Raw genomic sequence first — 27,664 nt, 5'->3', positions numbered from 1 at the left:
TTTTCAAAGGCTTTCAGGAAGATGCACCAGAGAAGCTGTTTTCTCTTTCCATAATAAATAAACCCATGCAGGAAGCACTACTGAAGTTCTTTAGGCCATAGTCATTTGACATGAGGGCCATTTAGCTGTAGAGAACTGTTTTATTCCATCAAATGCTCCCCCTACCCCCTGACACTTCAGTTCCAGTTATGGAAGGGACACAGAAGCACACAAAAACAAATGGGCATCATGGCTCTAGAAATTTATTTTCAGAGCATAATGCTTCAACTACAATTAAAATACTTGAACAATTAAAAAATGCTACTGACTCGATACTAGAGCTGGACAACAAACTAAAATTGTTACTTTCATGCACTGACAGATACTAGTTTGCTCATGCCACTGAAGTAGGCTCGTTCTCGTTCACTCATCACTTCAAAATGCAGGGGTCGTCTACAGAAGTTGCATTCAGCTGAGGAGTGTGGTTTCAGCTCCAGACCAACATCCTTCCACGTAGCCAGCAGTTTTTCTGTTAAGAGAAGTTTATCGAGATCAAAGCTTAAGACTGGATTGCTTTAGAGAAGCAGAAGTGTCAGCATATTTATTCTCCTAACAAGTGAGCAGGGATAATAGGATTTCACTCTGACACAATCTACCTCTTGAAAGAACGGGGCTGCAACTACGTCTCAGCTATCCTCATATCACCTCTCCTGACAGGATCAAGAAGGATCTACTTTCTCTGGACAGATCCATGTCTAAGACAAGTTAACAGCTTGGCTGAGGATAGCTGAGTTTGGGATCCACATAACATGTGAAGATTGGTTTGGACAATGCATGAGCACTGTCTGGGCACAGGTCTGCACTGGTCTTGCACCCTTCTGTTCCAAGTCACAGTGCACTGACCTTCACATCTCACACTCCAAGCAGGGAAGTGTGCAGGATGTGCTGCAGCAGTGGAAAGACACTGTCCAGCTCATGACATCCAAAACTCAAGCACTTCCCAGTCTCATTTTTAGTACAAAGACTGCACAGACAGGCAGGATCCTCACTGCACTGATGCAGGAGTCCACTCACCGAGAAAATAACTCATCATCTGAGGGGTGTGATGAGGTGTAGGGGCAATTCGGAGCAGCTCCTCTCCACGGGGAACCGTCGGGTAGTTGATGGCTTGGACATAGATGCTGTGCTGGCTCATCAGCTTGTCACAGATCTCTGTATTTTTAGCAGCATCTGCAACCTGAAGTTCAAAATATTAAGTTACAAGACCAGACAAAAGATGAGAGTTGGTAAAATTGTCAGCCCAACTTAGCAAGCCGTAAGAATCCAATGGGGCTGGTAAGTGACATGTAGGTCAGAAAGAAAGGCTTAAAAGTCTGTGTTGCAGAGCACTCTGGGCATAACAACATCACTGCAGCCTAGGCAGCCTAGCTGTTTGTAACCCAAATCTTTTCACTAGCTTGTTAGCAGTTTCCCTATTTTCTGTATAGTGTATGAAACCCACAGTCTTCTCCCCTGTATTTTATATTTACACCAGGCTTAAGCCAGACTCCTGGCTCATCCCTGCTGAGCAACAGGGCGAGTTGGAACTTTGTGAAGGCAGTAACTAACACCTGCTGGTATAATGTGCTCAGGGACAGCAAAATGAGCACCACAGCCCTGTGCTAACAGCACCCCAAGTCCTCACCCTTATGGGAATGATGTGGCTGGGGCAGTGCACCACGGGCAGCCCTGCATCCATCAGCATCTGCCTCATGAGCTTGACGTTGCGCTGGTGCTGGCGCCTCAGCACCTGCCCCTCGGCGCTCTTGAGGGTCCGCACGGACTCCAGGGCCCCTGCCAGCAGCATGGGGGGCAGGGAGGTGGTGAAAATAAACCCGGCAGCGTACGAGCGAACCGTGTCTATCAGAGAGCTGGTGCTGGAGATGTAGCCTCCCACACAGCCAAATGCTTTGCCTGAAGGAAAAAAATAAAAATAAAAAGGTAACCGGACTTAATTCTTTCCACCTATTGGAATGACTTGAAGTATTGGAGCTTTACACTTGCAGGAATGGGTTATTCTGACCACACGTGTAATGTAGCATGGCATGCTCCAGCTCCTCTCTTGTATTTACTCAGCACATGGTACAGCTTTGTTTTTAAGCCAATCTTGATAACATGGATCTAGTTACTGCACAGCAAGGATGGCTCATGCCTCTCTCAAATACAAGTTTTGATTTTGGGGAAGACCTTACAAGCCCAATCATCAAGCAGAGACTTCAACAGTGACCCCATGCGATCAACACTAAGTCTCTCAGCAGATTTAAAATAATCTGTTTCAGAGATGCTAGAAATAGCCCGTGCTCCTAAGGAGCACAGGAGGCTGTTACTGTGATTGTGCAGTTGAGACTAGCCCTCCTTTCCAAATGTCTGGAGTGCAGAACACAGCCACAGGCAGAACTAGGGTGACTGGTGAACACTTCTGTTCCTATTAGGTTGTAACCCAGGACTTTTAAGTTCCAAAGGGCATGGGCATGAACTTTCCTAATAAATTTTATTCATGTTTTGAAAGCTGTTGAAACAACCTTCCAATTTGCAGCAGCAAACTTACTCCTGAGCCTGCATTCTACTCAGATAATAGCAGTTGCTTCAGTACTTGCCAAATCTCTTTACATAACTCCCCATCTCAGGTTTCTAGATTAGGAGCACTCCATTTCACATAAAGGAACTAAGTACTACTAAATATAGAGAACTGCTCTACTAGCATTCTCACCTGAATTTCTTTTTGAGTTGTATAACATGCCACTGGAGGACTTTTTGCTAGCTTGCTTAAAGGAAAACCCCATACAAAGCTACCATAATTATTTCTAAGGCAGTGTAAGTAGCTTAATAGAAGCTTTTCAAAAACTGTGGGGCACACTTAAATCCCTTGGGCTTTTTGAAAAATCCTAGGCCCCAGCAGCCCTTAGCAAGTTCATTTGACTAGACTGATTTTGAGTGGGTTAGCTCAGTTTGGCTGCTCAGCAGCTTTGCTGCCTCAGCTCCTGCAGAAATGCCAGGCTGTGCATACCAAGAGTTCCAGAGATGATGTCCATCTTGTGCATGATCCCATCCCGGTCTCCTATCCCGCCTCCTCGGGCTCCATACAGCCCCACAGCATGCACTTCATCCACAAAGGTGATGGCCCCGTGCTCGTGGGCCACATCACACAGCTCTTCCAGAGGACAAACAGCACCTAGGAACCAACGCAGTTTAGGATTTTTTTGTATGACTAAATAAACCCCAGGAGTACCCCCAGACAACCCCTTTAGCACTTTACACTTTGAGACCTAAAACACAGATGATTTGAGGACTAACTGCCCTAGAAACAGACAGGAGGCTTTGATGTCAGCTTACCATCCATTGAGTGAACAGTTTCAAATGCAACAATTTTAGGGGTGGATGGATCAGACTTTTTCAACAATTCTCGAAGATGGTTGACATCGTTATGGCGAAATATATGTTTTGGCACCCTGCTGTTACGGATCCCCTGGATCATGGAGGCATGGTTTCCAGAATCAGAGTAGATCTCACAACCTGAGGAAACAGCCCAGTTACATTCTAAGTACAGAAAGCATTAAATGATTCCTAGAATTGCATTATGTATGGGAAGAGTTCAGGAAACAAGGGTAGCTAGCTTGTTCTTGAAAGTAATGCTTTTGGTCAAAAGAGCAAGTTACAGATCATGAAGTAAAAATAATATTTCAGGTTTATTTTAGGTGTTCAAATTAACACAAGAGCTTGAAAAAACAGTTATCTCACTCTCCTAACTTCTGAAGTAAGAGAGAAGTTCACCCCTTCCAGTGGGAGGACACTAAATTCCCACTGCTTCATTCTCAGGCAGAGTTTAAATGCCAGAACAGAAGACTCTTCTTGTCTAATTCCTCCAACAGTTCCCAGTTCATAGATCTCAATCTCAGTAGGTTGGTATTTTCATTTGTATTGAACATAACTTGAATATGGTATCAAAAGCAGCAAACCACACTCTGCCAATGGATATGGGTGAATCCTCACTTTGGACATCTACCCAACTGCTTGGGGCAGGGCTGTGTTTTTGTGGCAACAGAGATGCAATCTGAGATCTTACCTGGGAGCATTTTAGCTAGAGTGAAGAGAGTGGAGTCATTGGCTACAAAGCAAGATGAGAACAGCAGTGCTGCATCTTTTCCATGGAGATCAGCTAGTTCTTTTTCCAAATCGACATGGAATTTACTTGTTCCTGATATGTTTCTTGTGCCTCCTGCTCCAGCACCATGTTGCTTCAGTGTTTCCCTAAAGAGGTCCCAAGAGAGGCATTAGCATTGCTGTGGGACACACAGAAGAGTAAAGGATCATTGCTGAAAACATTCTGGTATATTATCAGGACTGCTCTAAAAAAAAACTGGCAGCAAAAAAGCAGCTGTTGGGTCTTTGAGCGACCTGCACACTCAGGAGTCCAGTAAGGCCAGAAATCAGTGACCAAATGTAGCTGCAATATACCATCCAGTTTATCTGGTAACATTTTGGGGCTCCTAAGGAAGATCCAAGGAGCACAATCAGTGACCAGTGCACACAGTGCAGCCTTGGATCTAACACCAAGTGACCCACCCCAGCTCAAGAAACAAGTGTGGTCTTAACTACACACCCAGAATCACATCAGAAGCAACTTATGTACCAGACATAAATCAGCTTTCCAGAAGCCTTCCCACAAAACACAGCACTACTCACATAACTGCCCCACAGACACGAGGGTGCCGGCTCATGCCCAGGTAATCATTGCTGCACCACACAGACACCTCCTTTTTGGTGATCAGGGAATCAGTGTAGTCATCTGCCATGGGGAAGATCTGCGCCTTCCGGTTCACCGTCTTGAACACTCGGTAGGTGTGATCCTTCTTCTTCTCATCGATCTTCTTCTCAAAGAACTGATCATACTGGAAGGTGGATACAGCTGAAATGAGACAGAACCTTCAGCACACACAAAATCATCACAGCAGACCAGGCCTCTGGGGGTTTTGCCAGACATTCTTACATTTTGGCAAGTTATCCTGAAGCAGATGAGAGACGCTTTCCGGTCTTTGCTTCAGCATAATATCCTTAAACTTCTTGAGCAAGCCACTCTGCTCTTCTCCCTCAGTCTCAATCTTTCTCACAGTGGAAGTACTTGGTATTTTGGCAAATTCTGTACCTACATTGTAATAAATTCCAGTGAGTTTGGCAGAGTGAAGTAAGTTGAATTCAGCAAAGCAAACATTTTATTTAAAACTGTTATTTCAATCTTTAGGAAGGACATGCCCAAAACCCCACATTGATCCTGCTAGGGTCAACTATTTCACTTGCTTGCAAATTTGCATTGGACAAGACAGAAGGATCAGCCTTGCTAATTAACCACAATACAACAGGCAATTTCCTTACAAGACATTTGGTTCATCATGACTCAGAGAGCCACACTATACAGCTATAGCATTTATCTGGAAGGACTGGTACACACCTAACTGAGGGCAGACTTCTAGTCAGCTGCTTCCTTTTTGTTCTGTTAGCACAGATTTATTTTTTTAAAAACTATGCCACAGAAGGCAAACAGAAAAGTAAAATAATCCTCCTGAGACAGGCAGCAAGGCTTTACTGATACTGCTGAAAAGTTCCTTCCTTTGAAGGACAGCCCTTCCGCACTACCACTGCAAGCCAGCCAACACCCTTTAGTTCCATAAACACAAAAATACACCCCAAAACCATTTTCCTGCTTTCAAGCTTGGATTTGTGCTGGCACTTGCCTGATGTCTTGACACTTTTCTCCTTCTTTGGATATGAAACTTTTGTCTAAACCAGCATCCTGGCAAAGCTCTCTTCAGATCTAAGCACCTGCTTGGGTGCGAGTGTAACAGCTTGACTCCCACATCTAGAACCAGCCAGCACATCAAAATACAGCTCATGTTATTCCCACATCAAAATCCCCCAGGGAAACCCTGCCCAACGTCACAGGTGTGTCATCAACACACACATTCTCCAGCAGCTTTTTCCCAGCAGTCTCCCATAAAAGTGCATCGTTTCAGTGATGCCTGTCAGACCTGGCATGCTCCAGAGCCAAGTCAGGCACCAGCAGCTCTCAGGAGGAATCACCGCTTCAGTGCACAGAGAACATACCTTTCCTGTCCGCCTGCATTTCCTGCACATCCTCCTGCAGCTCCAGGCTGGCTTTGCAGAAAACATTGCTGTTCTTGTGATTCATCTGAGCTGCCAGGAATGGGCATTTGGTAGCCGTACTCTGGCCAGTGCTGGCAGGTGGGTGGCCAGCAGGAGGCTGGGCTCCGTCTCCATTCTGCTGGGCTACTTCTTTGACATTTTTGGTCTCTGAAATGGGGGCAGAGAAGGGACAACACTTCAGCCTCATCATTTCAATACACTAACTTCTTTGATCCATTACCTTTGCAATTAATTTGGCAAACCCCATTCAGAACTGTTTAACTGAGCAGTCACATTTTATTTATAAAAGCATAAAACCCCAGTAAGACCCAAGGGACATCGGATTTAAGATGCTAGACCTAGCACTGTACCCCTTGAGGGGCAAGAATGCCTCTCTTTCACTCCCAGTGGGACAGTTTAAGGAAAAGATTTAAGGAAAGACTGGATATGGCACTAAGTGCCATGCTTTAGTTGACATGGTAGTGTTCAGTCATAGGCTGGACTCGACCTCAGGGGTCTTTTCTAACCTGTGATTCTGTGATCTTTCCAGGAGTTCAGAGATTTTTCAGCCATACAGCTTCCTCTGCTGCAAGCCTCAGCTCCTTCCCCTGAGCGCCTGGGGAAGAATTCCCCAAGGAATGTTCCCGGGGGGCGTGAGCAGCCACTGTACAGTGAGAAACACCACTCCGAGACCCAGGATCCCGGATCCCCACCCGGGGCTCGCCCAGGACGCCCCATCAGGCCGGTCCCCGATTCGTGCCACGGTCACAAATTTCGTTACCGCGGACATTTCAAGGATTAAGCAACCTCTGCCTCAGCGCTGCCTATTCCAGAAGTTTCCCCCCGCGACATGCGATGTCTGTGTTATTTTTTTCCCCTTCAGGGGGCCCGTGACGCTCGGCTGGCTGTCCCGGCCGTACTCACCGCGGCGGCCCGCGGGGGTCTCCTCCTCCGCCTGCTGCCCGCGGGCGGCGGACGTGGCGAGGGCGCGGGCGGCCGGCGGGGCCGCCTCCATCATGCGCGGGCAATGCTGGGCGTACAGCAGCAGCGACGGCCCAGCCTTCTGCAGGAACGCCTGGGACACACGGGCCAGGAACGGGCAGCGCCGCACCACCGCTTCCATCCTCGCTGCCAGACGGGACACCGGAGGTGACGGCAAAGTGACACCGGCGGCGGGGAGGCGACACCGGGATGTGCTCCCGCACCGCCGCTTTTATAGCCCCGGGGGCGCGGCGCAGGCGCGGTGGGGCCGCGCAGGCGCGGGGAGGGACCGGGGGCGGTGCCCGGCGGCTCTGGGGTGCTCTGAGGGGCTGGAGGCGGCGTGAGGTTGTGGAGAGAGTCCCAGAGTTGTGGGGGCTGGAGGCGGCGTGCGGTTGTGGAGAGAGCCCCAGAGTTGTGGGGGGCTGGAGGCGGCGTGAGGTTGTGGAGAGAGCCGCGGGGTAGTGAGGGGCTGGAGTGGGTGTGGACGCCATGCGGGAATAGGGGCGCTGTGAGGGTGTGGGGGAGGCTGAGCCGCTCCCGCAGCGCTGGGAGGGTACGGAGGGGGATTGGATGCTGCCGGGGGTCTGTGAGGGGAGCGGGCAGCCGGCCCTGAGCGGGGGCTGTGTGGGCATGGTCCGCATGGGAAGCGCTGCTCTGGGTTTCCCCAGGGCTCCAGGCTGTGCAGTGCCTGTTTCCCAGGTTCGGGGTCCCTTGATCCCAGGACGGGAGATTGGGGGTCACCTCAGCGCGCCCGTTCGTGGGAAAAGGCGAGCTCTGAGTCAACTGAGCTGGGGGAAATCCAGCGCTGCTCGGACCCCTCTCGGTTGTCTCACTAAATGCACCTCTGACTCCTTGCAGAGCCCATGTCCAGGGGCTCAGGTGGTGGTGGAGCTTATCCTGGACCCCTAGCACTTCTTCTACAGCTGGAATGAATCTAACAGCTTCTCTGCAGGTGATGCTCAGACTTTCACCATTGCATTTTGCTGGGTTTTGATGGAAAGAACAACAGCAAGAAGTTAAATTAAACCCTTCCTTTTCTGGTTTGCAATGGACATTAGAACTTGTTTGCTTACAGGAGTGTTTGGGGTGTGTGTGAGTGTGGGGCGTAGTGGTAAAAGGAGTTCTCCTTACTTGTGTGGCCATTCAAACCACAGTAATGCTACTTCCTGTAAGCACTGACTGCTCAAGTGTGGAAAGAACGGAGAAGGAAAAATGACAACGCATTTTGTTCCCTCATCTTGTGAAACAATTTCACAGAAGACAGGATTTGGGTAGAAAGCCAAGAGCTGTCCTGGGCACTTTGGGGCAGGAGTGGGTTTAGTAAGAGGTGTGGAGTTTGGAGAAGAGCTTTCTTAAAGGTCACTCTTGGCTCTTGCCTTGCATGAAGTCACATTGTGTAGTTACTAGAAGGTGCTCATGTAGCATGACTAGAGAAATACAGAGCCTTTGTAGGACTGTGGCTGCTGAACCCAAGTTTGGCTATTAAAAACACTTCCAAAAGTGTTGGTTAGCATTTAGATATTGCAGATTAATCTTAGACGGCAACTCTGTCAGAGAGAGTTGTCTGGGGGACAACCAGCAGGGTATTTGCCTGACCCTCTTATTCACCACTGACTCGCTTTGAGGATGCTGCATGCAGTTTGTAAACTTTGGGATCTGAGTAAGTTGGTCAGGATGAGAACCTCATAGTCAAATGTCAGATTTCATGTCAGCTCCAGTGTGTTACAAAGCTCTGAGGCAGGAAATGGGACAGGGTTCTGCCCTCATGTACTACTTAGAAAGCCCTGAAAAAGTTAGCTGGGGCTTTACAAGGCGGGGTATGGCATTTGGATTTTAGTGGGGCTTTTGTATAGGTATGTTTTAAGCACAGTTCACTTCTTGCTTATTAAAAATTTAAGACAATATTATTTAAGAAGTATCAATGTTCAGATCTTAACTCAGTATTTGTTAATGTAGTGCATCATTAATGTAATGCATTGTAATGCCTTGTTAAACCAGATATGTGCTAGTTTTAATTTGTTCTGTAGATAAATGATTAAAGTAGGGCAGTGGTATTTGACCTCAGCCTCTGTAGCAGTTATGAAAGCAGGAGTTCTGGTCATTTGGTAGTACCAGGATAGTGTTTTGAATTATTAGTTCAGTTGCTCATGAAGAATTTATTTTTGTTTTTTTTCCCCCACAACTGGCTTTTGGTTAGTGTTACATGCCCCAATTTAGCAAAATAATAGTTAATTAGTACTTCAAGTTTAAAGACATCTGGTCTGTATTTCAGATTACTGCTATCCCTGTTCCCTGGAACATCAGCATTTGACTCTCTACCCTGAAGCTTTTTATCACATCAGTTACTCCAAAAATTGAGGGAACATCACGGCATTCTAACTTGTGGATAACAAGTGTCCTTAGAGCACAGTTAATGTGTCTGGGCCTAAGGGATCACTCCTGTGCTCCTGGGGTTAATTGCAGATTTATCAACAGAAATCAAGTCCCATAAGCTTGATTTATAGTATGTTGAGAGTATTTTTCTTTCTCCTATTTTTCCCTTAACACTTGTCCATGATACTTAGCTCAGAGGGAAGCATGTGTTTTGTTGTAAGCGGCACCAGAGAAAGGTGTTGTGCAAATGAACACAAATCTGCTGCAAGAGGTTGCAGAGCTTGTGTGCCTGGACACCTGCCACAGCAGGTTAGATCCCTCAGAAATCTGATAATCTTTCTTCATCCTGGTAATCTCAATAGCAGCATCTTGCCATGTTGTAGGGCTGAGGGATGAAGTACATTAGTCTGTGTGGTTGCTGGAATTCAGAGACTTGTGGGTTTGTATTCAGACGTGCATGTGAAGCCTGAAGAGCATCTGCTTTTTACACAAACATCGTTCAAGGCTGGCAGCTGAGACGGCGACCTTGGCTACGATATGGAGATCTCCAAATGGAGCAGAACTCTCGGCTTTCCTGTCAGACTCCCCTCCAATCTGTGCTGTTAATCAAACCCTACAGTAACACTTCTTTTGAAGCATGATTTTGGTGAATTTATTTAACCTTGTACACGACAGGAATTGCGCAGAGCAACGTAACGACATTAACTTGACCCTGATCTTGGCGGGCTGCTGAAGGAACTGTCCTTGTCAGTGCACAGAGCTGGCTGGGAGCTGTGGGAGCAACAGAGCAGGGAAAAGTCAGGAAAGGGGTGCCTTGTCAACTGCTCTGCCAGTGCCCTCTCTTTGGAAATACTGCCAGAGCTTACGTGTTGAAGGTGAAGTAAATACTAATAAAGCTGCCGTTAATTAAAATTTCTTAGGGCTTCAGTGGATTAATTAAACGGTGGTTAAGGATGTTAATTGTGGCAGTGTATTACCGCCATCCTACAGGGCTCAGGAGAAACTGGCATGAGATGCCACACGAAGGCTGTTTGCCACACTGCAGGAGGAGGACAGTCTGCAGCAGGGCCAGTGGCAGCCCAGGAGGGAACAGGGAGCTCCTGCTGAGAGAAAAAGCAGGCTTAGACTGGGGAGAGGCAGCAGCTACAGCAGGCAGGGGAGAAGGAAGGAAGTGTGGCTTGGCAGTATGGAAAGGGCAGAGTAATGTAATAAAGGAGGAAAAGGGTTTAAGCAGAGAGGATAGCACTGGTGTGAGGACAAATTTATTCAGCTGGCCCTGATAAAATTGAGGCCAGAAGGTGAGTAGTTCCTTGCTGTGGCTGTGTTTTGGAGCAGCCTTTAGAGCTGGTCCCTGAGACCAGATGGATTGAGCAGTGGAAGCTTAATCTGCCTGAAAGGCCTGTGTGTTGCAGTGAAGAGGAAGAGAAGGGAAGACTCTGAGCTATCCTGAGAGCCTCTGCTGATTTTAGTTTTCTGAAGCCCATTCTGTTCTGATGATTTGTCAGTTTCTCAGCTAAATAAACGTTAAGGGAAAACAAGGTTAAATTCCAGAAGCTTGGGTGGTGGGTGAGAAGTCACAGAAAGTTCTTCCCACAGAGAAACTGAAACAGGGAAAAATCCCCTGCCACAAGATCAAGTTGATGTGTGCAGATGTCTATGGATAGAGTTGCTGGTGAAGATGGTCTCTTTCCATGCTGCTGGTTACCATGTGGGGTCCGGTGTAAGTTACCTTGAATACTTCCCTCCCATCCCTCTTCTCTCAAGCACGGTTGCCCAAATATTCCTGGAAACAGAACCTGGTTCACAGGCTTGTAACATTCATCTGCCCTTGCATTTGTTTGAAGGTAGCTCCTTTCATAGAATTTTAATGAAATTTATGCTTTGAAGAGAGCATTTAGATACTTAGCAGAAAAGAACAGAGCCCCTCTGCATTCAGCCTGTTCAAATGAAACTGCACCATAATTAGTAACATCTAATCCCTTTTGTCCACTTCTGAAGTCAGGGCTGTGCATATTCCTAATTTTTTCCCATCCAGTCAGTGTCAGAGAGGGCAGGGCAGAAAAACAATTCCCCCTCCCCACGCAGAAACCCCTGTCTATATTGAGATCTGAATTTTCTGAGGGAGTGGGTGTGATCCTGACATCTGGATTTAATCCAAACTCAGATTCCAGGCTTCATCTGAGAACTTCCACCTCCGGTCCTGAGACCAGCAGTTCTTAGAGAGGATTTAGTTTATTTACCTTTTAAGGCAAAATTGGAGCCTTGTTATAGCAGCTGCACAGTGACAGTTCTTTCGATGCTGAATTTCTTTAACACGTTTCCTGATTTGGAGCCAGTGTCTTCTTTACATGACAGAACAGGAAATCTCCTTTCTTTCTAGGACCCTCTAAGCAGCAGAGAATTTGAGCAAGCTGGAGGAGCTGCTGGATGCTGAGGCTCGTGTGCAGAGTGGCTGAGCAGCACCCCTGTCTCACTGACATGGGCTAAGCAAGATTTGTACCCATCTCATACAAACAAGCATGAGTTGTTTTATTCCCTCCTGTGATGGATCTGTTAAAATTTATGGACTGTTGGTGGCCCCTCACAAGGCTGTTGGGTCAGGACATTTTTCCTGTCTGCCAGACCCCAGGAGCTGCCCAGTGATGTGGAGGAGTTTGGTTTCCTGGCCAAGTCCCATCACAGGGGCGTGAGTCAGGCTCAGTCTGGGCAGTGGAAACTGTTGTCACCCTCATACAAGGTACCCTGCTGTCCCCACTGAAGGGCACCTCCCCACACTGCTGCTGCAGTCCACTGCCCAGCTGATTAACACATCCAGCAGTGGCTTATCCTAAGTCCACAATATCTCCCTGATGTCTCTCCAGTTGCTTCAGATGAGGAAAACCACATAATAATCTTTTTTTTCATCTTGTATTGTTGTGTTTGTCTTGCTTTGTGCAGCACACGGCAGGAAATGATACACTAATCCTTCCAGCTACTGTGAGCTTTGCTGCACTTGCCATGACTTGCCTCCACACCCTTGTTTCCTCTCTCACACAGTTTTCCTCCTTCTCTTAGAAAGAACCAATAGACCCCAACCAGTATACTTCTAGTTATGGTTATTGAAATTATTCAGCTGTCGTTTTTCTTGCATATCTCAGCCCTCACTTCTCCTCATTAGGTACTCAGGCAAAGACAGCACCTTCTACATCCAGTTTAGGAGCTTGAAGTGCTTCCTCTATTGAAGGTGTGAGAGGGTGGGGAAAGGACTTGGATCTTTAGTCAGAGCTCGATAGAAATCTGGAACTGGAGTTTCCAGAAAGGATTTATAGTCTGCTCCTCTCTATATAGGAGGGACAGATGTCAGAGGAGAGAAGTGTGTGTCTCTTCTTTGAATTTAAATGCTTTATGCCCAGAAAGACACTCAAGTCATGCTTATGTAGTAAAACATCTTTGCTATACCAGGTATCTGATGAGAGCCCCTAGTGCTGCTCATACCTATGCTACTGTAGGCTTTGGCAGGAAGGTGGAAGTCAAAGCAGAACGGGGATTGTCCAAGTCCTTGAAAACAGGAAATCAACCCACAGCAGTGAAAAATGCTGTGCTGGAGCCTATGAGCTCTCTCCCTTAAAGCAATGTCAATGTTAGGAATTTTCTGTCAAGAAGTTTGCTAGAAAGCAAGGAGCAGACCTCATTCTTTCTTTCCCTCTTGTTCTCTAAAAATGTGCTGGTTTTGGCTGGGATAGAGTTAGTTTTCTACATAGCAGCTGGTATAGTCTGTGCTTTGGATTTCAGATGAAAACAGCATGAATAACAGAGGGATGCTTTAGTCACTGCTGAACAGTGCTTGTGCAGTGTCAAGGGCTTTTCTGTTTCCTACACTGCCCTGCCAGCAAGTAAGCTGGGGGTGCACAAGAACTTGAGGGGAGACAACCCAACTGGGCAGAGGGATATTCCACACCATACGACATCAAAATCAGCAGTTAAACTGGAAGGGTGGATGTTGGCTGGGGCTCTCATAGCTCAGGGACTGGCTGGACATCAGTCAGTTGGTGGTAATTTGTTTTCTTTTGCATCACTTGTTTTCTCTCTGTTACTTTTGTCCTCTTTTTTAGTTATTAAACTGACTTTATCTCAATCTACAATTTTTTACACTTTCACCCTTCTGATTATCTCCTCCATCTGACAGAGTAGGGGCTGTGTGGGGATTTGGTGCCTATTGGTGTTAAATTACAACCAAAAACCATCTCTCTGACTTTTCTACCTGTCCCATGGGCCTGCCATGGACACCTGAGAAGGCAGTAGCATAATAAAACTGCCCTCATTTCTTCCCAGTCACCACAGACTCAGATTGATACAGGAAGTGAAATCCTTTGTATAAATCGATGTCCTTTTTTTTATTTTGTCAAAATGAAGATTCCCTGGCTGGACAGTTTTTAATCAGTACTATCTTCTGCAGCCTTTACATGCTGCCTTTCTGTTCCCAGGTGTAGCAGTACAAGTAAGATTGCCTTTTCAGCCTGGGAATAGGGATAAAGGCATCCAGTGAAGTCCTAATAGTCACAGTATACCTACTAGTAAGGCTCATTGTTGTGGTTTGTCTCAGCAGACTTGTTATTCTTTTATGCATCTGGTAATATAATTTCCTCTGCAAAGATCAGCGAAATTCAGTGAAGTAAGGAGAAGCATTTCAGAAAGAAATACCTGCTGATGATGTGAGAAGGTGGGGGAAAATTTTGCTCCTGACTAGAGCCAAGCTGGGCATTTCTGTGTAGGTGTTATCCCATGAATGAATACCCAGTGAGGCAACAGAACTCTGTTACTTGGGTGACTTTTCTCCTTATCCAATTATTCCATAGCATGAGATATTGCTGGTTGTGAGACAGTTTTAAGAATTGTCTTAGAGAAAGCAAGCAGTACCAGAGTAAAGTGTAAAGCAGTTTTGATCTGCCATTGTTTCCATCAATGGCCAAGGAAATTTATCATTTCAAAATTAGTTGTTATAGTTAATATTAGATGCTATAGTTGTACAGTCAGAATTAGCTCCTTGCAAGAAATAATCCAAAGGGTTGAGGTGAAGTGACAAAGCAGTAGAGCAGAAGGATGCCTCACATTTAAGTAGAGGTTTTCCAGACATGAAAATAGCATGAAGGTGTGTGGTAACAGGAGGTACAAAACATCGCAGAGCCAAATTCTCCTGTGAGTGGAAGAGTCTGTGTAATACCACAGTCTGTGTTTACACCAGAAAAGTGGAAGGTTGAGCTTATGGCCCTCTTGGGGTCCAACTTCAAATGCTTCCACCTCCCAGTGTGCATTCTGCCCATGGTGTTTGCTGTGCTGTTTTGCAATAGCTCTTGTTGCTTAACCTGTGAGATGCAAGACATATTGCTCCTCATTATGCACTGGAGATTACACATAAAGTTAGAGGGTGGTGATAAGGTATTAAAATGAGAAGAGTGTCAGCTATCTGGAAGAAGGGGCCTTGTGCTGAAATATTAAGGGAGGAAATTAGCACATCGTATCTCCAAATCTGAACTTGAAAGCAGCAGATCAGAGAAACCCTGTGACGTATTGAGATTATTGGAATATACAAGGCTTCCATTCCTTGTTTGCTTTTGTACTGAACTCTCCCAAAAGCCGCCAAGTGCTCTGTGTGCACTATCTTATAAACAGCCTCAGTCATGCAAAGCTCTGGACTCTAATTCCAAGGCTCCCAGGCTGTTCTGCCTGCCAAGCAGCACAGGCGGTACCAGGAGCAGCGCAAGTGAGGATGCCAGGACAGCTGGTGTCCTGGGAGGTTTCTTGGGGTACTGTGACCCTGCTGGCAGCCCTGTCTGCATTGATTCATTAGACCTGGTGGTTCTGCAGCTGCTTTGAACATCATTCCAGCTGAGATCTGTGGGACTAGAGGACTCAGAGGAGTGAGCTGTCTCTGGCTTGGTGTGCTGAGCAAACCTACTTGTGTTGTGTTGGCTTGGGGTGGTGGTAATGGTGGGAAAATGTGTTGCTCTTGTGTCTCCAGGAGATGTGGTAAAGAACTGCAAGCTTTTTAGGTCTTCTTTTCAGGAATCTTGCTGCTTAATTGGGGATGAGGCATGTGTTCTCTCTTGGAAATGCATCTTGTCCCAGCCCTGGGCAAAGAAAATCAAAACTGATTCTAGAGAATGTCCTAAAAAGAGCTGGAAGAGCAAACATTACATAACAACAAAAAGGTTGAGAGGGATCAGCTGAGACATTAAGATTCAAATGGCAAAAATACAAACCCAAGGTTAAGTCATTCTCTTTACTTCTGTGCCTGGTTTCTCATATCACACTGACTGGAAGAGCAAACCAAGGGAGAGTGGAGGGTTACTGCTGGCTTAGCACTAGTGGTTGACCTGTGTGCTGTGGTTTTACAGAGAGATCTGATGATCTTATGGGACTTTTGTAAGATAATTATAATTATCTTTAATTATATTTATATTATTTTATATATTTAATTGTAAAAGATAATTATAATTATCATTAGATAATCTAGTCTCTTCAGACTTTCAACCCAGAAGTTCCTGCAGACATCCCACAAGCTTTTAGGTAAACTGGGGTGTAGTTCTGACAATTTAGTTTTGTACTTCCTTATCTTCTTTTTTAAAGACCTCTAGTCTTGAAAAGTCTCTGCTTCAAAGTTGAACTTGCAAAAGCAATTCAGAATTCATGTTCTCAAAAAGATGCATTATGTTTTCACTGTAGAATTTAATAATGCATTAATAAATACAAAATAAAATTCAGTGTTACACCAGATGATCTGTTGTAAGACACCCCTTTTAGGCACTGGAAGGATGATTGATCACACAGGGAGGAAGTACTGAGCCCTGTGAGACAGAGGTGTGGTGGCTCTGTGTGGAGAGGGAACTCGGGCCAAAGGATAATTGATGGTTCTTCAGCCATCAGTAGCATCAGAAAACTTTCAAATTAGCTCCACTGCACAAGGCTCTCACTGGCAGTGGCTGAAGTGTTTCCCCAAAAGCCCTGATGGCAGTTTTGTATTTCTTTGTAGTTCTTTGGCACTTGGAAATCTCCAAATACAGCACAGATGATGCAGTGTTGCAGTGTTTAACAAGTAGAGGGGTGGTTGGGTTGCTTTGCAGTGTTTTTCCACAGCCCATTCACTACTTAAAGGTTAATTCTTCTGCCTCTGATGGAGTGTGCTGAGCAATCTCTGTGTCCAGGGTGGTGTGAGGTTGGGTTTTTTTGTCAAGCTGAATTTTGTGAGGCAACAATATCTTTCAAGAAGTAATATTTGGGAGAGATGCCATGCTGGGCAATGCACACTTATTGGCCAGGCTCTGATATGGAGCAGATTTCATCCACTCCCACCTGCAGCAAGAATGAGCCACTGTAGTGGAGGGTAGGGTGCTTGAAAAGAGGACAGCCACTGTTTCAACCACAACACAGGAGCCAACAATTCTAATGAGTGAAGATGTGCAAACCTTCTGGATCTTTATGCTCTCTAGTGCTGAAATCCAGAAGGATCTTCAGGGCCTGTGTAGCACCTGGCCTTGCACTTTGATTGAAAGAGGTAGAGAGGAGGCTGGTGCTTGGCAGAGCAAACAGCTGTGCTGTTCTTTGTGGGGTGTGATGGGGGCAAGCTCTGAGTTCACTTGTCAGCCTTTGAGACCATGGATTGCTCTGAGAGGCCTGTGTTCTCTGTACTTCTTTCTTGGCAAGGTGCCTATCTTTCCTGTGTTTATTTCATCTTCGTTCCTAAAACTGCCTCCACAGTGAAAACCCTGTCAGGATTATTTACCATGAAGAACACTGAGATTTTGAGCAAGTAATTGAAATTTAAAGCTCTAATTACAATATCAAATAAACTAGAGATGCTTCCTAAGCTCATATTTTAATTGGAAGAAGTGATTTCAGTGCATCCTTCCCAAAGTCCTGGCTCTGTCTCTTGGGTTTGATAGCCAGTGACCCAGTTTTCATGGAATGATCTCACAGTAGTGGAGTCCCTCACCCAGCTGCACTTGGATGAGGGAGAACAGTGCATGTCTACAATGATGGTGCAAATACTGTGAATTTGATTGTTCTGATTTTCAAAGTTTCCTTGGGTAAAAATACTGTTTTATGTTTACTTGGCAGCTTTTCTCCTTTCTACTTGTCCTGGTTTAATTGTGTCTGTTCCCTGGTGTGCTGTCAGTTGTGCATGTTGGAGAATACAATGGCTTTGGGGGTGGTAGTGAGCACAAGTGACACCTTAATAAGGGTCCCCAGAGACATGGCTTTAATACTAAGCTGCCCCCATCTCCCAACAGTTGTCAGTGTAGGGCTTATTAGTCACCCATTTCTCCTCTGAAGCAACTATTTTTAATGCTCCTGCTCTGTGCTGAGTCCTCAGAAGCTCTGTATGGTGTTGCTGTTTTTGCTGACAGTGGCTGCTTTTTAATTGCTCAGGTAGCAGAAGCGGGGCTTGAAAACTCAATCAACATTATCCTGTCTTATCTCCCTGTCACCAGTGGATTTAAGGAGATCAAGACATTCATATGGATCATGTGTAGAAGCAAAACACAACCAGCTGTAGGTGCCAGGGCAGATGACATTTACCTAGACTGCTCTCCCCAGTGCCAGCCGCCCATGCCCTTGCCCTCAGTCAGTCTCTGCTCCCTGTTGGCAGATGGACTCTCCACTCTCATGGCCAGGGCCAGCTCTTTCTGCCAAGTGAACAGCCTGGCTTTGCCAGTGTGTGACTCTCCTAGTGACAACTGCAGTGCTGGGCCCTTTTCTCCACTGGCCTTGATGCCCCTTTGCAGCAGCCAGGGCTGTGACTGCCTCTGTGCAAGCTGAGGCAGCCCAAGCAGAGAAGATGGTATCTCTTGGCTTCTCCCAAGGAGCTGTGGGAAGAAGTGACTTGGGATAGCACACCCCACCCGGCACAGGGACATGTAGAGATGAGCAGGGCTGCAGGTGAAGCACAGCTCAGGGATCCAAGGTTCAGCTGTCCATCAGGATTTGGTACAGCTCCTCTGCTGAAGCCTCATGTCTGCCTGCCCTGGTCTGTTTTCAATCTCATCTCTCTCCTGTGTTGTGGATTATGTCAGTGTGGTTTGGGCAGGGGCTTGTGAAGAGCTCTGAGTTGCTGTTGCTTCCTCAGGGGAGATGGGGAGAGCCTGGTGTGTCTGCTGGCAAAAACTTGGCAGGGAGCAGGCTGGGAAAACCAGCTGCTGCTTGGCTGGGGTCTGGCATTACCCCTGGCCTGCTTCTGTGCTTAATGAGCCACCTTATCTGTCATTTTCCCCATGGCAGATGGGGTCTCTTCAGGATTAATTAAGGATCATAACTGTGACCTAGTTACCAGACTTGCACTGTTGTCCCTGAAGCTCACTGAGCCATCAGGCTGTTTTGAGAGAGCTTCTTACCCTTGCCTGCTCTGGTTACTTGCTCTGTGTATCCCTCTGGGACTGACTCTGAGCCGCAGGAAGGATCACATTACATTCATTTCTCTGATAGAGCCCTGCTTTACCTGTGGGTCGGTAACTCGCTGCTTCCTGCTTGCAGTGCCACAGTTAGTGTGGGGATTGGATATGCTGGCACTGACCTTTCACAGGGGTGTCTCCTGTTCAGGAGCAGGGGAGAGATCGGCTGCAAGATGAGGGAGGATGGTGCTGGATACAACATCCTGAGACAGTCCAGTTCCACTCTGCCATACCTCAAACCATATGGATACTGAAAGGTTATTCCAGGACCTCTTTTCTCTTGGCTACTCAAATCTTTCTCATTTCTAGTTTGTGTTTTATTGTGGCAAGTCCTTAGGGATGCTCCCCATAAAGAAGCAGCAATGATGACTAGAGCTTGAGAAGTAAATTGAGTTCAAGCTCTTCTAACCCTGCTTTTCACCTGCCAGATTTTCAGGTAGAGCACTGTTCCAGCCGGCAATGTCTCAATCCTGTGTTCCTGTGCTCTGCAGACCTGCTATAACCCAGCCCTTCCTTCTGCTGGGGAGGGGTTTGCACCACAGGGTTCTTCTTGCTCTCTCCTTCCCTCCCGTTGCTGCTGGTTTGGTGGGAGCCTGCCTTGCCCAAGGGATTAAGTCCCACACAGCCAGGCCATTGTGTGAGGCATGAACTCCCAGCCTCGTGCACGGGGACTGCACGTGGCCTGTATACTGTTCACGTGAGGGAGGTTTGTGTTCCTGAAGCTCCCCTCAGTCTCCCTGGGAGCTTTAAGTAGCCTGATGTTCTGCTCACAGTCTGTCCATATCCCCAGTGGTATCCCAGCAGCTCCTGCTGGTTTTGGATAGAGGAGCATGAAGGAGGCTGTGGAGTGGGACCCCAGGGGATCAGCACTTTGTCCTCAGAAGCCTGCCTGGTGGGGGTGCTTACCTGGCTTCTCTCCTCTGCCTTGAAAAACATCTCTTGTGTTCCAGTGACCTGCTTATTATGTAGGTCAGCATCAACTGGAAAAAAAAAAAAAAATTTCAAAAGTAGGAGACATCCAGCATGAATCCTCCACAGAGCAGTTCTTTCCAGAAAACCATGGGAGGTTTTCCTGGGTGAGGTGTCAGGCAACATGGCCTGTTCTTTCACCAACCCTGGGCAGAGCAGCAGGAGAGGGGAAGCTCTGAGGCTGTAGGGATGTGTGATACCCTGAAAGCAAGCACAGGGTGCCCTGTGTTGAGGGAACAGTGCATTAAGTTAGGCAATAGGAACTTGACTTCAGTGATCAGGGGTTGTTTGTCCTTTATTGACTTCCTTGGGCTTGGTTTTGGTAAAGAGGAGGTGGTTTCTGCTGGTCTTTACCTTGGTCATGTGCCTGCACAGCAGAGACTGGTGCCATATTGCTGGAGGAGCAGTCCCTGCTGGGACACAGCTGTCCTGCCAGGGTGAAAAGGGGACACAGAACAAGCAAATGCCTTTGGATGCCAAAAGTAAAACTGGGACCTCAACCAAAATTCATCTCAGTGTTGTGCTGGTGCCATTACCCTGCTCCACTATGCTTGTAGCAGAGCTGACACCTTGTGATACCCACTGAGAAAAGAGAAAGCCTGTAGCATAAACTCCTGACTGTAACGTAAGCAAGGGACAAGTTGCTCTGTGCACAAGAGGTTTAATGAAGTCCAACTTCACTTGTACTTGCCTCTGATGCAGTAAATCTTAGTATCCCTCACTATGCTCACTTCTCTCACAAATCACCTACAAAATATCAGCTCAGTGGGAGACAACCTCAAATCTCTGGCAGGTGAGAGCTGCAGCTTTTTCTTGGCAGGAGCAGGAACGTAGCTCCCCTCTCTCCCTGCTCACTACGGTATTTCTTTCCCTTCAAGCACATAGAAATACCATGTTTTTGAGACAGCCAGGTTTGACAGAAGAAGCTAAAATCACTCAAAGGCTTCACTCATAATCAGGGTGAGGCAGCACAATCTTGTAATTGTAAAATGAGATTTCAGTATGCTGCATTTTTGGCGATGAAAAGGTGTGTGTGGAGGTGGGCTGTGCAATGAACAGACAGCTCTGCCTGCATCTGCCTTGCAGTTTGCTGGGTCCCCTCCCCATTCACCCAGCCTAAAGCTGAGTGTTTGAAGCCTCTCCAGCTGCAGAAGGCTCCTGGCACCACCTCTTGTGCTTGAAGGTGCACTGACTTTTTCCCAGATCACAGGTTCTTGCAGAGCTGCACACTCTGTTTCAGATACAGCCTCCTGCAGCCTTTGCTCCTGGCTTTATACCAGCATGTGCTGTGCTGGCTTGATAAAGCATATCTGTCTGTGACTGGACTGTCCTTCCTCTTCAGTATCTTGATATTGGTGGTTTCTATTTAGTATCTGAAGAGCTCTCTGCAGATCACAGCTCTCCCACTGTCTCACCCGAGGGTAGGCAGTCCTTGCCCCATCACAGCATGGTAGTCTGGAAAAGTCAATTCAGGAAGCAGCACAGCAATGAAATTTTGAACAGAATGACGTTTTTTCACCTGCAGTAATAGGACATCTCCCATGCTTTGTGAACTCACATGGAGCAGAGCATTAAGGAAGCAGGCAGCAGGCTTGTGTCTTAGCTGGAGGCACTGCCATGTGATCTGCCAGTGTACTGCACACAGCTTGGAAATCTCAGTCAAGATGTAGGATTAGGGTACATTCCTAGCACAAGATTTTCTGAGTTAGCAGGGGATGGGTGCCCTGAGGCTGGGATTGTTACACTGGCTTGGTGGGTCCTTGCACAATGAGGCTGTGGTGTGTTGGAGACAGCAGAGTACTGGAGCTGTCATGTACTTGTGGTGAGAGTGTTGAGGATGGCTTGTTATCTGTGCTTGGAGGAAGGATTTGATTAGAAACTGTCTCATAAATGTGTGGTTATTGAATGAGTTGTTCCTTTAGTATGCATGAGCCATCTCCACATACGTGACAAGTGCATCTGTCCTGGGCAGGCAGCTGCTCTAAAGGAAAGCAGATGAGCTTTCCTCATCACAAGCTTTTCCTCATCAAGCTTTTTCTAAATTGCTCCCTGCATGGAGCAATTCTACAACAATATTAAACACAGCAGCAGGGGTGAGTCAAGCAGATCTTGTCAAAGCTGCCCTATTTTTTCTCTTTTTGGTTTTATTATAAATTGAATCCACTATGCCACAGGGAACAGTGCTGTTCTCAGCACGACTGGTGGCAACAAATAGCCACCCAGGAAAAATATGTATTGTGTGGTAACTGGGAAGAACCTCCTGTTCCCAACGTCTCCAGCCTATCTGGGGCTTGTTGCCATGAAATCATGGAGCTTAACTAAAGGATGATTGGGCTGTGAGAAAATCCTTTTAGCCACTGGTTAACTGAGCTTACTTGTGTGTGTCTCATTGTCTTCAGAAGTTGGTGGGACCATAAATTTAGCAAGATGGAGCGTTCAGCTCGGGTTCTTAAATGGAAAACAAGGCAACCTGGTGTTGGAAGCAATAGGGATGCTTTCCTGCAAGAAACTTGGGTGATACTGTCCAGACATAAACCAGTCCTGAGGTGCTGGAGGCCAGGTCAGAACCTATGCAGGCAGTTTGGGGTTCTTGCACCTCTTTGGGAAGTGTCTGGTGTTGGTCTGGATAAGAGATGAGGTTAGGTGGCCCTTGGACTTGATCCCTTGACATGGGGGCCTTGACAGCACTCTGCCTGGCCTGGGGCTCTGCACAGCTTCCTGTTGTGAGAGCACATCTCCCATTTGCTCAGCTGTGCTTTGCTAATATCGAGATAAGTCTTGGTATTGTTCAATGCAGGGTTTTGCCCAAAGCATGAACAGCAGTTTAACGGTTACTGTAGCTTCAGATGTTGTAAAACTTGTGGGCAGTGGGTGAGCTGTACTGGAACATGGAGAGTCTTTGAAGCAAACACCAGCCTGAGTCTTGGATAATGATATGGGCTGCTAGCAAGTAGTTGTCCCACCCGTTACTTGTCTTGGAAGCTTCAGTTGTTCTGTGGAAAAGAAAGGGGCTCTTGAAGAGATAAACCACCTTGGCTCTTTGTGTTGCAGTGAGCTCTCTGCAGCCTGGGGTTGTTCTTTCCTGCACACCCCAACCTGCCAATGCTCAGATCTTGGCTTCCACCTCTGGGGTGGTGCAGTGGCCCCAGCACAGACCTGGCCTGCCCAGGGCAGGAGTGAGTGAGGAACAGAGCTGGGCCCAGCTGGGCAAGAGAGGGAGGACTTGGAGATGACTGTGCACCTCTGGTTGCAGGTTGAAGGAGGTAAGAAGGCAAGATGATGCCACTGGAACCTCAATGTGATGGTCTTAGCATGCCTCGGCTCTTTCTGCAGCCTGCAAAGTAGGCCCTTGCAGCCTCTGTCTCTATCCCTGCACAGCCTTACCCAGACACTGCTGGGTAAAGCAGGCAGCACATCCTCCCTAGGAGGTGCCTTAATTACAACCAGACAAAGCCTTAAGGATCACAGCCTCCAAGGAAGCCTCTGACATCTCTGGTTGTTCAGCCCACTGGAGTGGGACTGTGCAGGGAACTGGTTTCACAGCTCTCTTGTGCTGGGTGAGATCGTGCTTGGGGGGACAAGAAAATAGCCCAGTGTCCCAGCATGAATCAGCCATCCATTCATATCCAGCTTCTCCAGCAGTACCAGGCTGTCCTGCACGGTGATGGGCTGCAAGGATAAAGGACTGACTCTCCTCTTGTGACAGGAGGGTTTATGCCAGGCAGTTGTGGCTGGCTACTGTTGGTGGTTGGAGAAGGAGACTTGGACTGAAGAGCTTCCCTAGGCTCTGGGTGCTCAGGGCTGAAGATCCAGTCACTAGATCATAACTGTTCAAGTGCTTTGTTCAAGGTGTGGAGGTTCAGGCTACATCTCTAAGAATTAAGGAGACGAGCCTACAAACAAGAATCTTCTGATCTGGTGCCTTTTCAGATTTGGTTTTGCAATTCCCTTGTGTTTTAAATGATTTTTGCTAGGCTAGGATATGATTTGCTCTTGTCTTCTGTTTGCATTTGTTTCAAGCTGAACTCTGTGAGGGCACACTGTTATACTGTGGTTATGCTGACTGCCTGCCAGTGGCTTTGAACATGGCCATGCTTCAGTTCAGTGGAAAGCTCAAAGCACAGCAAAGCTTTTAAAGGTTCATAAGAGATCTCTGAAACCACAAAGCCAGTTGATAGAGACCTTACAATCCACTGACGAAGAAACAGGCTGACTGTAGCAGACTTGAACTGTGGCAGGCATGAGGAAAACTAATTATCCAAATACTAAATACATGAGGCACCAGGTTTCTTTAGGTCTGCTGTTTAGGGAGCTCTTTGCCTGGCAGAGGAAACAAAATTGCTCACCAAGTGGAAATGAGTGGAAAATGAGTGGAAAAAAAATTCTGTATTGCTTGCAGCTATTTGCCAGTAGTGTAAGGCAGGAAAAGGTTAAACATTAATCTCTGTATATCCTGTACTTTTTTTCACTTGCCTAGTGCTAATTGAGTGTACCAATATGAAGGGTGGATGGGACATGCAGTGCTGGGGAAAGAGGTGCCTTTGGGTGAGGATATAGTGTGAATGTCCACCTTTGGGGGGTATCCTGCCAGGCCAGGGATGCTGTTGCCAGTTAGGCCAAATGTCACTGAGATGTTGGAGTGAGGGTTGGCCCTGGCAGCCAGGGTTGCTGCTGCTGTGGCATTACCCTGCTGCAGCCAGGCCCCTTCTGTACTGTGTGCCTGGACAGATGAGAAGGTGATGACTTAGCCTGTGCTATAACCCCTGCCCTGCGTTTCTCCACGCCTGTCACTTGTGAGTCACTATTTGTTTATTTACAAAGCGCACGCAAATGGTGTCAATACAGAGTCAGGCTGTTACAGACACTGCTGTTTGGACATCAGGCTGTGTTTGCAGAGCAGAGGCAGAGCAATTGCACAATCTGTGTAAGCAGTCACCCATTCCTAAGAAAACCATTCAGATATCTCAGGTTGTCTACCTGATCAGTTGTGTACTGGTTTCACCAGTACAACAGGGACCTCAGCTCAGCTCAGGGGCAGAGTTTTGTACCACACTGGACAAGGTATAAGAGCTTATGGTGGGGTTGGCACCAGGAACCTTTACCTTATGACATCTGGAGGTTATATCAGGGTACCTCTTTACAGTAGCAAGGAAATGTTTCTGTAACTGTGCAATAAACACATATTCAGCAGTAACAGTAAAATGATGCTTTTGCTGTTGGAGTTGTAAGATCAAGGCAGCCCACTCCAGATATGTGGCAGAAAATCTGCTCTAGCATAGTCCTCAGCTAAGATAACAGGCCACAGGTAGGTGCTTATTGTTTGGCATAGCTTAAGAGAGCTGGGAATCTCTGTTTATAATTAGAGTAAATAAACCCTGATGGAAAATTGTCATCCTCCTCTTCTTTGGGTCATTTTTATTCATGACTCCGTGCTTGCGACAGCAGTGTGATTAATTCTGTGCAAGGGATTTATCTAAGATGTCTTTCCATACGAGCTTAGACCATTTGCTTTCCAGTGTTGTAATACTTTACAAACAAGAAGCAGAGCAGCTCTGTGTCTGCCCTCCTTGGGGATGGTGGTCTGTCTTTTCAGGCTCACAAGAGACAGAGGGAGGAACTGAACGCCCTGAGAAGACATTTTGAGAAATGAGCCTGTGAAATCCCACACTGCCAAATGAGGCTTTGTTTTGCACAAACAACACTTGAACCATGAATACTTCAGTCTTGGCTGATTGTATGTGTCAAGTGAGTCAGAGCAAATGTCCATCCAGCTAGCAGCAGACTCTAAATGAAGATGCTGGTGTGCACTGTGCTTCTGGCAATCCTCTGAGCCAGAGGATATAGACCAGGAATTAAGGGGGAAAAAAAACAACCACAAAAAAACCCCCAACAAACAAACAAACAATCAAAACCACAAAAAAACCCAACAAAAACAAAACAAAAAACCCAAACGAAAAAACCGGTTAATCATTAAAAGAATAAAAGTTCTGGGGAACTCTGCCTTGATGAACTTTTATGAACTCTCTTAGTTTAAACCTGAAACTTGGCAATGAGTTCAACAGTTCCATGTCATTTGGAAACTGACTTCCTTAAAAGAAAATAGCGTATTTTTGTTCAATGTCAGCTGCACTTTCCTGCCCTCTAAACTCCGGGATAGCATATCACACTGTCATGAAACTTGCTGGTCTTTAAACTCAGTTTGAAAGGCATACGGTTTTGCTTTGGCTGAGTATCCTGTAATGTCAACAGCCTGCATTTCTGACATCTTTTGTCATGGTGTAAGTATTTATGGCAACCATGTTGTGCTAGAGAGAGTTTTCCCTGAAGGTCAGGACAGTTGCAGTTGAAACAGCCTATCCCTTCCTCTGCTGGTCCTTTACTGTACCTCTGCAATTTCTAAAAAATATTTGCTAATTAGAATAATTGGGATAATTTGACAGAACTAAATGCTGCCAACCCTAATTGTTCAATCAGTTGATTTAGCAAGTGAAGTAGTTCCCCCTTGCCTTATAGTTAGGACCTTTTTGGTGCACCTAGGTTTGCACCACTAGGTTTAGACCACTCTGCTTAAGTAGGAAAATAAAACTGGATGTTCTTAGCATGAAGTTCTTCTACCCCCTGAAACTGGACACCATCTCTCTTCAGGTTAACACAAAATACTGAAAGATACACAATAAAAATAACAGGAGTTAGGAAAAACTGGCCTGCCACCTCAGCTCTTATTACAAGTGTTCAGCCAGTGCCTGCACTTGGCAGAGGTACTGGCTTCTGTGATCAAATCAGCCAGCTTGAACCAGAGCTTGGCCATTCTCCAGGTTTAGTGTGGCACTTTACTGGGCAGGCAATGCCTTTCTTGTGCTCTGGGGAAGTACCTCACACAGAACAAGTTTCAGTGGATCACTTCCTCATTCTGCTCTTCAGCTTCTACTTGGCACAGGCTAGAAGTTGCCAGGAGCTTGACAACTGGGCAGTAGCCATACAGCCCTTGAACTGGAGCCAGCATGAAATCAGCTGTGGCAGAGGCTGTGGGATCTGCTCCCAGCAGCTGAGGGTCTGGTCCTTCTGTGCAGCAGTGGCTATTCAAGGGACCAAACAACCCCTGAGGAGCAGCTGAGTGTGATGTTATTCCCCCTGTGCTCCTCCTGGCTGCTTGGAGCATCCTGAAGCCCAGCAGGTATTTTCTGTTCAGCTGTGGTAGGAGGCTGTAATAGATAAATATCTACATAATCAGCAGGCTGAGCAGGACGGTTTGTGCATGTCTCTGTTTAGGCTAGTCTGGACTTTGTCATGTTTTGCTGCCGTTCCCAGATGCTTCCTTCTGCACTTAATAAAGTAGGGTATGGCGTCACTTTTGGTTTTGTCTTTGAAAGAGTAAACAAAACAGAAGACCAAAAGGCAGCTACTTAAAACATATTCCTCTGCTGTGACGGGAAAATCTTTCCTTCAGATGCAGGCATCCACTGTTTGCATTGCTCATCCTCCTGGCAGGGGTTATGTGCTTTGTCTGCCTCACTTGGTTCAAGCCTAACCTTTCTGATCTTTCTATTTTTGAAATGCCTGAAATGCTATTGCTTCCTCTCATGGATCCTGGTTCCAGCTGCTTCCCACATCTCCAGGAGATGATGAAAAAAGAACTCATCAGTGGGTCAAGGTATGGTGCTAGACAAGAATGTGCTTGGTTTTGCCAGGGCTTGGTTTATCTATGAGACACATTGCAGGCCTGGCATTGAGCTGAAAGGTAGAGGCAGAGGAATGTGCTC

At 46.6% G+C, this 27,664-nt stretch overlaps 2 protein-coding genes across 2 annotated transcripts in view; one reads left to right on the top strand and one right to left on the bottom strand.

The window, feature by feature from the left end:
• Positions 1–226: 226 nt before the first annotated feature.
• On the bottom strand, positions 227–7,368 carry ALAS1 (5'-aminolevulinate synthase 1). The gene is made up of 10 exons (XM_058844854.1): positions 7,081–7,368; positions 6,118–6,324; positions 5,006–5,161; positions 4,702–4,924; positions 4,082–4,266; positions 3,352–3,531; positions 3,026–3,190; positions 1,664–1,932; positions 1,054–1,216; positions 227–508 (listed from the first exon to the last, which is right to left on the bottom strand). Exons 1-10 carry the CDS (start codon positions 7,277–7,279, stop codon positions 348–350), a joined length of 1,908 nt encoding a protein of 635 aa, XP_058700837.1. The 5' UTR covers positions 7,280–7,368; the 3' UTR covers positions 227–347.
• A 17,062-nt stretch (positions 7,369–24,430) lies between these two features.
• POC1A (POC1 centriolar protein A) overlaps positions 24,431–27,664 on the top strand; it is a 59,400-nt gene continuing 56,166 nt past the window's right edge. The window contains exon 1 of the mRNA XM_058844857.1: positions 24,431–27,555. The gene's annotated coding sequence lies outside the window, so the exon portion shown is untranslated. The remainder of the gene's footprint in view (positions 27,556–27,664) is intronic.

Source organism: Poecile atricapillus, chromosome 9, assembly GCF_030490865.1.
Source record: "Poecile atricapillus isolate bPoeAtr1 chromosome 9, bPoeAtr1.hap1, whole genome shotgun sequence".
Classification (NCBI taxonomy): Eukaryota; Metazoa; Chordata; class Aves; order Passeriformes; family Paridae; genus Poecile; species Poecile atricapillus.
This window is presented reverse-complemented; position numbering and strand designations above follow the sequence as displayed.